Raw genomic sequence first — 10021 nt, 5'->3', positions numbered from 1 at the left:
AAACTTAGTGACATCAGAGCCTAAACTTATTGACGTAAGAGCTAAAACATATTGACATCAGAGCTAAAAATTATTGCCGTGAGAGCTAAAACTTATTGTCGTAAGAGCTAAAACGTATTGAAGTGAGAGTTAACTCTTTCTCTCCTAAATGACGATACCAGCGTTGATTCCACCAGAATGTGGTAAATAATTACGGAGAGAAAGAGTTAAAACTTATGAATTTTAGACCTTCAACTTATTGAATACTAGATCATATACAAATTACAATGAAGAAGAAAACAGTTACCTACCTTCTCATTGGTGGAGACTTGAGATACTGAACTATGAACTGACCTACTTGCATATAATTATTTAAACTCTGATCGCATTTGCAAGTGCCTTATGTTTATAAGAGGCAAGTAAACTCTTGAAATGTTTCGTTTTTGTTTTTTTTGTTTTTGTTTTTTACTAAAGCGCAGTGCCCCACGGGACAATTTGGACCAAACTGTATTAATGAGTGTCTTTGCAATCAGAATTTGTGCACTGAAACGGGAGAGTGTCGACCTGACGTTAATTGCAAGCCTGGTTTCTTTGGGTATCTGTGTCAATACAGTTAGTATTCTCGTTAAATTTCTTCTTTAATTTAATTTACATTCGTTTCACTGAGTTGCTATTATCAGAGCTGTGATCTTGTACTATGATTAGGCCATAAGACCAGTGACTGGGAGACATTTTTTAGAACACACACCTTGAAAATACTTCGACAATGTCGACCCTGGGAAGGTACTGGGCTTTGTCCGGGAGGTAGGGTTGTCTACGAAGATCTGATTTTTGAACTGTGAACAAATAATATTTTTACCAAAATTATTACATTTTTACTACCTTTACTATTTTAACTGTGAATAGACCTTTTTTTTTAAATAATTTAACTGTATAGAAGTTAGCCCTTGTTATGTAAAGGGGAGAGTGATCCTTAAAGGATTACGGGCACGACATGGCCTAAATTGTGCCGATGTGCCTAAACTCAAAACTCAACTCAAACCCAGTGACTGGTAAGTTTGTCCAGTGGTACTTCGAGGTCCCCCCCCCTCCGGCTGCGGGGAAGAAGAGGAAACCGTGCCTCACATTCTGTTTGACTGCCCCAGACTTGCTGATCTCCGTCTCGACAGGTCTGGGAAACCAAAAATTCTCGACCTGTATGGTGACATGTATGCACTACGCAAGACAGCAGGGTTTCTGTCCAGGGCTTTTGCAAGAGAGGATTTGAGCCTCTCAAGCCCTCACTCTAATGGAGTTTGATGGTGATGGTGATGACTTCGAGGTCCCAAATTATACTACCTATGCTATTAATTATAGCCTCTAGATATACAACTTGCTGAGACATACAAGTAATAATAATAAGATTTCAGTTGCAACTAATAATGAGTTTATTTAGAAACAAACAAAAAAAGATTATTTAAAAAAAACGGAAATAAAGGCAAACAAACAAAAATGAAACAAATCAAAATAGTAGGACAGGGTCAGTGCAAAACAATCAAAGAACCGCCATCACAGAGGCACGCTACTGTCTCATCTCAATAACAAAACGATGGCTTACAATAACATAGTAGGAAAGATACAGGTCATAACATTCAAATGACCGTCATTCAGGGGCGGACTGAGTGTCAAAATCGGCCCGGGCATTTCTTTAAAATTCGGCCCACAAGTTCTCTATCATGTGATGGGCATCCATGTCTAGGTGTATCGGTCCTTAAAAATCATTATTAAGTTTGATAGTGTATCGATATGCATGCATACAGTGAACTCTATATCTTAATAAGCAATATAGCGTCTTTTTAAATCAGCAATTATGTAGGCCCTAAAAAGATGAAGCCTACTAGTAGCACTGTCTACATTCTACATTTAATTTTCGGAAAATGTGTTCGATTAAAAGAGTATTACACTGTAATGTCTGTGAAAGACTTTTTTGTTTAAACACGACGCTTAGAGGGCCTTTTATAAAAATAATAATAACAACATAATAAGTATATTATAAAACCTTTAACAACTTGATATGTGCCATAGTGACTTCGATCAGGCCATTTCGGTGGCCCTACCGGCCCATTTGGGTACCGGCCCACCGGGCATTTGCCCAAATGCCCATATAGCCAGTCCGCCCCTGCCGTCATCCCTGAGACACACTACTGTCTCGTTTCAAAACAAAAGTTTGTCTTTTAAACTATTCGACCCTCATCTGGTCTTTACCGAAAAAAAAACACACATACAGGAGAGGATAAGAGACTAAGTAGACATAGAATGTTTACATAAACCAACTTATCAAATAAATAAAGTCTAATGAACTCGCTATCGAAAGACACATTCCCATAACAGTGGCACACTCCTCTTGAGTAACACAGACAGAGCAACGACAAAAGAGTTATATAAACATGACATAGATTCAGTTCAAAATAATGTACACTGGTCAGCCCAAAGACTCAAGAGTAAGTAGCCATTGAATACTGTCAACTGAGACTTAAATGGTGTATAAAAGGGGACTAACTCTTCTTGACAAAAAAAAAACAAGTTACTTCCCTTATTATTCCTTCTTTTTGTCACAAGACATTCTTTAGAGCAGCGGTTCTCAACCTTTTATGCTCGGCGATCCCTTTTTACAATCCACCACTCTGCCGCGACCCCCTAACACACACACACACACACTCAGCAATAGAAGAATAGACAAGAACAATCCATATTTTCGATGGTCTTAGGCGACCCCTCGCAAATTGTCAATCGACCCCCAAGGGGGTCGCGATCCACAGGTTGAGGACCCCTGCTTTAGAGAATAAACAAAGTCTTTTACTTACTATGCTAGACATTGCTAGCAGGGGCGGACTCGACTCCGGCACTTCTATACAATCCGGCCCAAAAATCTGTATATAATATGATGGGCATCCACTTCTATGTCTATCTATCCTCAAAATCATTGTTAAGTATGATAATTTACCGATAACTGTAACATGCTCAATATCTTTATAAGAAATGTAGGCCATATGTTGCTTTTTAATCGCTAAACGTGTCGGCCTTAAAGGGACGGGGCCTACTAGAAGCACTGTCGACGGATGTAAGCTCTTACATTATTTCGGAAAGATTTCTTTAAACGACGCTCAAAGGGTCACTTTTAGAAGGGACTATTACAAAACCTTTAACAATTTGATACGTGTCATAGTGGCATTCCATGCGGCCCTTTCGGTGGCCTACCGGCCAATTTAGGTACCGGTCCACCGGGCATATGCTTAAATGCCCACATAGCCAGTCCGCCCCCTGATAGATAGTACAATACAGAAGTGTGTCTACCACTCTTCCACCCCCCCCCTTTTTTTTACTTCACATATCACTTTGAATCTGGACTCAGTTTTTTTGGGGGGCTCGAACCTGTCGTCACCAGGGATCAAAGCAAGCTTCTACCACTACACACAAAACCATGCCTCCCCCCTCCCCCCCCCCCCCTTTATACTTGCGACTCTCTTCATAACTTTTCATTCATATTAATTCATTCATACTTTTAAATAAAACGCAACAGATGACCTAAATATCGGCTGTTGTATTAATCATTGACACTCCCTCCGCATTCTTCCACCTTTTCCTCCCAACTTTTCCCCCCTTAATGTTTCCACTAAGTCCCCAAAAGTAGCTGAAACGGTCAACATGACACACTAGCAGTTCTCAAACCTTTACCAATGGCGACAAATAAAAATAATAATAAAAGCTAACAACTACTAATTGTGTTTTTGTAAAATGTTTTACATGTTTCGGATGTTCCTTCAGAGCTGAAGATAGTTTACTTCCTAGTCCAAACCTCCCGCAGGACGACGGGGGATGGGAGCGGGCAGAGTTTGAACACGGGACCATCGATAAATCCGAACGACAGTCCAGCGCGCAAACCGCACGACCAGACAGCCATCTACTTAGACTGTTAATGGCTACAAGTACACTGTAATAAACATGAGCCCGGAGCCAAGCGTTTTCATACATTTAGAAATACATGCTGTTTCACCTTCACTGATTGATATTGTCGACCTTGGAAAAAAAACTGGGCTTTATCCGGCCGGTGGGGCTGACTACAAAAATTTGATTTGTGATAGGACAATGACTTGTGAATATATTGTTACGAATCTCACTATCTAGGTTCTCTGAAAACTGCACCACACGACACCAACTTAAAGAACTTAACAACTCAGGGCTCCAAAGCAACGTAACAGTTTAATGTCCAATAAATAACAGCCAATACTGTACAATTGGCAACACGTAACACAGGCTGTACAATTATCTCTCCGTATCAACCGTACCGCCGTTTCAGCTCTTGCACTGGCCTCTCCGTCTCGTTCCGGGCTTGCACTGGGTTCAACATTTCAGGACTGACTTCACACACTGGGCTCGTTGTATCGGACTCGATCACAGATCAAGATCAAGACGCCGTTCGTCTCAACTGTACTTGATAGTACTCCGCACTGAACCGTCGTAATGCTTCGTACAGAACCACGACGCTGAACCACACTGAACTGTGCTGTAGTCGACCGGACTGTATTGAACCGGACTGTATTGAACCGGACTGTAGTGAACCGGGCTTCTCAACCATCTTGACTGCGACACCTCCGCTCTTTATATAGGGTCCTTACTGGCCTTCTAGAACCGGGCGGAACGTCGCTCGACGTTTCTAGTTTTGTCACATGACTACATCCCTCGTGACGCTCCTGAGCTCTGTTCACGACGCCGATCCTTCCCGAACCGTCATGTTGAAATTCGTCTCGGCTGACCGTGGTAACTCGTCACGGTTGACCGCTCGTCTAGCGCTGGCCTGTGGCGATTTGCGTCGGCTGACTACTACACACACACCACTACCCCCATCTGTGCCACCACCAGGTTTATAACAAAATAATATTTACAACAGATTTTTATTAAATTAATAAATTTTTACAATTATTTTGCATATAAACTGTGAATTAACATTGTTTTTAATGACTTAACTGTATACAATTTATCTCTTGCGATATGAAAGGGGGAATAATCCTTGAGGGATATGGGCACGGCTGTGCACGACATGGCCTAAAGTGTGCCGATGTGCCAAAAACCAAGAATATCAAATATATCACCTTCACATATCCTTGAGTCTGTTAGGTGGTTTATGAATGTATGATCTTCACATGCCTTGCGTATGAGTTATATTGTAGGCTTATATGCAGTGGCGTTGGGGCACCACACAGGATCTGTTGACCGTCTTTCTCCAGTCCTCTCAGTCTTTTGCCTACATATAATCTTTTCCAATGGAAGGCCAGTCCATTCTATAATGTTGTCTTGCCATCACTTTCTCTGTCTGCCTCATCTCCTTTTTTTCTGGTACTGTTCCCTGAAGGAAGGTCTTTGCGAGACCTTTTATAATTGTCATACAGTTTTAGTATGCGCTTTTTTGACAGTAGCTATCAGGTTATCGTGGGGCCCAGTCGCTGTACTAATCATGTATCTAACTCTTCGTTTGTCATGCTTTTTATGTTTGTGATACCTAGAGAGTAGAGAGAGTAGTCCTTAAGGGAATGCAGGCACGACATGACCTAAAACTGTGCCGATGTGCCTAAAACCAAAACCAAACCAAACCTTCCCCCGATTGCAATGCTAGGATCCTCCTTTCTAGATCTGCAGTAAGCGTCCAAGATAAGCAAGTGTATAATAATGTTGCCAGGACCAAGGAGCGCATCAGTCTGATTTTAGAGTTCAGGTCTGTGCCTTTGTCTTTCCATATTGTTTTGAGTTTTGCAAGTGCTGCGGTGGACGTCTACTAAAGACTTAAGTCTTCTTTAGAGCTTTATTGTATTTAGCATTGCTAACCAGAAAGGCACATAATCCATGAATTATGGGTTTTTCAAGATTTTTATCAGTGTCCTCCCTTTAATCAAGACTGCAGCACATATCATGCATTACAATTATGTAATTAGATTCTTTAAAATCTTGTAAAAGCAATATATTTTGATATCGACAATATTGGTACAGATAAAAAGCTACGGTTTGGAATTTAACGTTTGAATCCTTAGATGATTGAATTGTTGATTTTTTTCAAACTATCCCAGGCCAGTGCTCATATGCTTCTATCTCTTGTGGAGAAATAAAGGAAAACAGTTCGTACTGTTACTGACGCCACGACAAACAGGTTTTGGGCGTGATGCTTGAGTTCCGACTTGGTGCCACGATGTCCCAAGTTCGAGTACTGCCCTCTGATATCTCTTAGCTTTCTGTGTGTCATTTTCGTTTGCCACTTCAATATTTGGATTTTCTCAATGTCAAAAATAAAAACAAATGGTACTTTGTTTAGGTTTTCAAAATCTGAATATTTTCTCTTTTAGTTGATCTAGGTTTCAAAGCTAAAACTTCTCATCCAACACTCTTTGATCAAAGCGACACCACTTGTCTGTTAATGAACAACACCATGACCTTCGTGGAACTGGACAATTACTACTCAATCGCTTTCCTCCGATTCATTTCCAAAACACCAGGTATGTGGTCACTAGAATGCCGTTTTTTATGTGATCTTATATATGTACCTGTGAGTACTCCCAATAGTGTATATGTTACAGGTAAAATAGTGAACATATAAAATAGGCATGACTGGAAGAGAGAGATTGAGAGTTAAGTCAGTTGTTGGAGTTAACACAAGAAAACATTAAGAAACTGGAACAGACACAAAATAGAGCAGTGAGATTCATGACAAACGAATATTCACACTTAACCAGAGTAACACCTTTAGTAGAATCACTAAATTTAGAAAGCCTTCTGGACAGAAGACACAAAAAGTAAAGTAGCAACTATACATAAAATACTGAACCATAATCTTCAAATACAAAAACAAAATTTAATAAAATACCCAGAAAAACATTCCTCGTCCCATATGCTAGGACAAATTTGTACAAGTACTCCTTCTTCCCTAGTGCTATTAGAGCATGGAATGGGTTGCCTGAGCTAGCCATGAAAACCAGTGACTTAGCAGAATTTAGGTCATTGGTTAATATGAATGACTAAATGCATGACGCGTAGGACGTAATCATCTCCTTTTTTGAAGTAACGTCTGTATTATATAAGATAAGATAAGTCAGTTGAAGTTAAGTCAGTTGGTGAAGTTAAGTCAGTTGGTGAAGTTAAGTAAGTTGGTGAAGTTAAGTCAGTTGGTGAAGTTGAGTCAGTTGGTGAAGTTAAGTCAGTTGGTGAAGTTAAGTCAGTTGGTGAAGTTAAGTCAGTTGGTGAAGTTAAGTCAGTTGGTGAGTTAAGTCAGTTGGTGAAGTTAAGTCAGTTGGTGAAGTTAAGTCAGTTGGTGAAGTTAAGTCAGTTGGTGAAGTTAAGTCAGTTGGTGAATATAAGACCGTTTCTGAAGTTATCAGTTCTGGAAATCAACTAATAATGTTACAAGAAATGTAATAGTTAGTCCTGTACAAAGTGAATATACAGACAGTTATATACAGATATATTCAGTCAATGGATAGACTTAGTCAATGGGTAGACTTAGTCAATGGATAGACTTAGTCAATGGGTAGACTTAGTCAATGGATAGACTTAGTCAATGGGTAGACTTAGTCAATGGGTAGACTTAGTCAATGGATAGACTTAGTCAATGGCTAGACTTAGTCAATGGATAGATTTAGTCAATGGATAGACTTAGTCAATGGGTAGACTTAGTCAATGGATAGATTTAGTCAATGGATAGACTTAGTCAATAGGTAGATCCAGTCAATAGATAGATCCAGTCACTAGATAGATCCAGTCAATAGATAGATCCAGTCACTAGATAGATCCAGTCAATAGATAGATCCAGTCAATAGATAGATCCAGTCAATAGGTAGATCCAGTCAATAGATAGATCCAGTCAATAGGTAGATCCAGTCAATAGTTAGATCCAGTCAATAGATAGATCCAGTCAATAGATAGATCCAGTCAATAGATAGATCCAGTCAATAGGTAGATCCAGTCAATAGATAGATCCAGTCAATAGGTAGATCCAGTCAATAGGTAGATCCAGTCAATAGGTAGATCCAGTCAATAGATAGATCCAGTCAATAGGTAGATCCAGTCAATAGATAGATCCAGTAAATAGGTAGATCCAGTCAATAGATAGATCCAGTATATAGGTAGATCCAGTCAATAGATAGATCCAGTCAATAGGTAGATCCAGTCAATAGATAGATCCAGTCAATGGATAGATCCAGTCAATAGGTAGATCCAGTCAATAGATAGATCCAGTCAATAGATAGATCCAGTCAATAGGTAGATCCAGTCAATAGATAGATCCAGTCAATAGATAGATCCAGTAAATAGGTAGATCCAGTCAATAGGTAGATCCAGTCAATGGGTAGATCCAGTCAATAGATAGATCCAGTCAATAGGTAGATCCAGTCAATAGATAGATCCAGTCAATAGATAGATCCAGTCAATGGATAGATCCAGTCAATAGATAGATCCAGTCAATAGATAGATCCAGTCACTAGATAGATCCAGTCTATAGATAGATCCAGTCAATAGATAGATCCAGTCAATAGATAGATCCAGTCAATAAGTAGATCCAGTCAATAGATAGATCCAGTCAATAGATAGATCCAGACAATAGATAGATCCAGTCAATAGGTAGATCCAGTCAATAGATAGATCCAGTCAATAGATAGATCCAGTCAATAGGTAGATCCAGTCAATAGATAGATCCAGTCAATTGGTAGATCCAGTCAATAGATAGATCCAGTCAATAGATAGATCCAGTCAATAGATAGATCCAGTCAATTGGTAGATCCAGTCAATAGATAGATCCAGTCAATAGGTATATCCAGTCAATAGATAGATCCAGTCAATAGATAGATCCAGTCAATAGGTAGATCCAGTCAATAGATAGATCCAGTCAATAGATAGATCCAGTCAATAGGTAGATCCAGTCAATAGGTAGATCCAGTCAATAGATAGATCCAGTCAATAGGTAGATCCAGTCAATAGATAGATCCAGTCAATAGATAGATCCAGTCAATAGATAGATCCAGTCAATAGGTATATCCAGTCAATAGATAGATCCAGTCAATAGATAGATCCAGTCAATAGGTAGATCCAGTCAATAGATAGATCCAGTCAATAGATAGATCCAGTCAATAGGTAGATCCAGTCAATAGGTAGATCCAGTCAATAGATAGATCCAGTCAATAGATAGATCCAGTCAAAAGGGAGATCCAGACAATAGATAGATCCAGTCAATAGATAGATCCAGTCAATAGATAGATCCAGTCAATAGATAGATCCAGTCAATAGATAGATCCAGTCAATAGATAGATCCAGTCAATAGATAGATCCAGTCAATAGATAGATCCAGTCAATGGGTAGATCCAGTCAATAGATAGATCCAGTCAATAGATAGATCCAGTCAATGGATATGTCCAGTCAATAGATACATCCAGTCAATAGACCCAATTAATGGATAGATCCAGTAAATAGATAGATCCAGTCAATAGACCCAATTAATAGATAGATCCAGTCAATAGATAGATCCAGTCAATGGACAGATCTTTTTTTTGCAGCTGTAATTGATCTAATCATCATTGAGTTCACTTCAACCGTCAGCTGCAGTCAGTACCGGGTGTTCATCCGATACCCGAGCGAGTGGGACATCTTCTGCAAAGTGGACAACGCGGTAAACAAGCTTACCATATGGTGGCTCACCGCCGCCAGGATCTGTAGCATCTACATCAGCGGAGGTATGTCTGGTGGTCCTATCACTTGTCTGGAACCAGTTGAAAAGGGGTTCGGAAGCAGGGGGGGGGGAAGAAGAAGGGGGTATCTGTGTGATCGCTTTTCAAATTTATTTAGAATATAAAAGTTAACGACTTAAAGTCGAAGTCGAAGGCCTCCTCAGCCTCCTCAAGCCAACACGCTAACCAATTCGCCAGCTTATGAAAATATGTTTTACAGTTATTTATACATTTTTCTTTCTACAAACAATAAAGAGGACTAATTCAACTTATACCACCTTATCAGTCAATTACAATTTCTTTCC

The 10021-nt window shown here is 39.6% G+C and overlaps 1 protein-coding gene across 1 annotated transcript in view; it reads left to right on the top strand.

Moving 5' to 3' along the window:
• The first annotated feature begins 426 nt into the window (after positions 1 to 426).
• LOC106068849 (uncharacterized) overlaps positions 427 to 10021 on the top strand; it is a 29435-nt gene continuing 19840 nt past the window's right edge. The window contains exons 1-3 of the mRNA XM_056014448.1: positions 427 to 591; positions 6351 to 6500; positions 9546 to 9722. Coding sequence (XP_055870423.1) covers positions 6422 to 6500; positions 9546 to 9722 — 256 coding nt within the window. The 5' untranslated portion in view covers positions 427 to 591; positions 6351 to 6421. The remainder of the gene's footprint in view (positions 592 to 6350; positions 6501 to 9545; positions 9723 to 10021) is intronic.

This window comes from Biomphalaria glabrata, chromosome 16, assembly GCF_947242115.1.
Source record: "Biomphalaria glabrata chromosome 16, xgBioGlab47.1, whole genome shotgun sequence".
In the NCBI taxonomy this organism is placed as follows: domain Eukaryota; kingdom Metazoa; phylum Mollusca; class Gastropoda; family Planorbidae; genus Biomphalaria; species Biomphalaria glabrata.
Note: the sequence above shows the minus strand (reverse complement) of the source record. Positions and strands in the feature narration are given on the sequence as shown.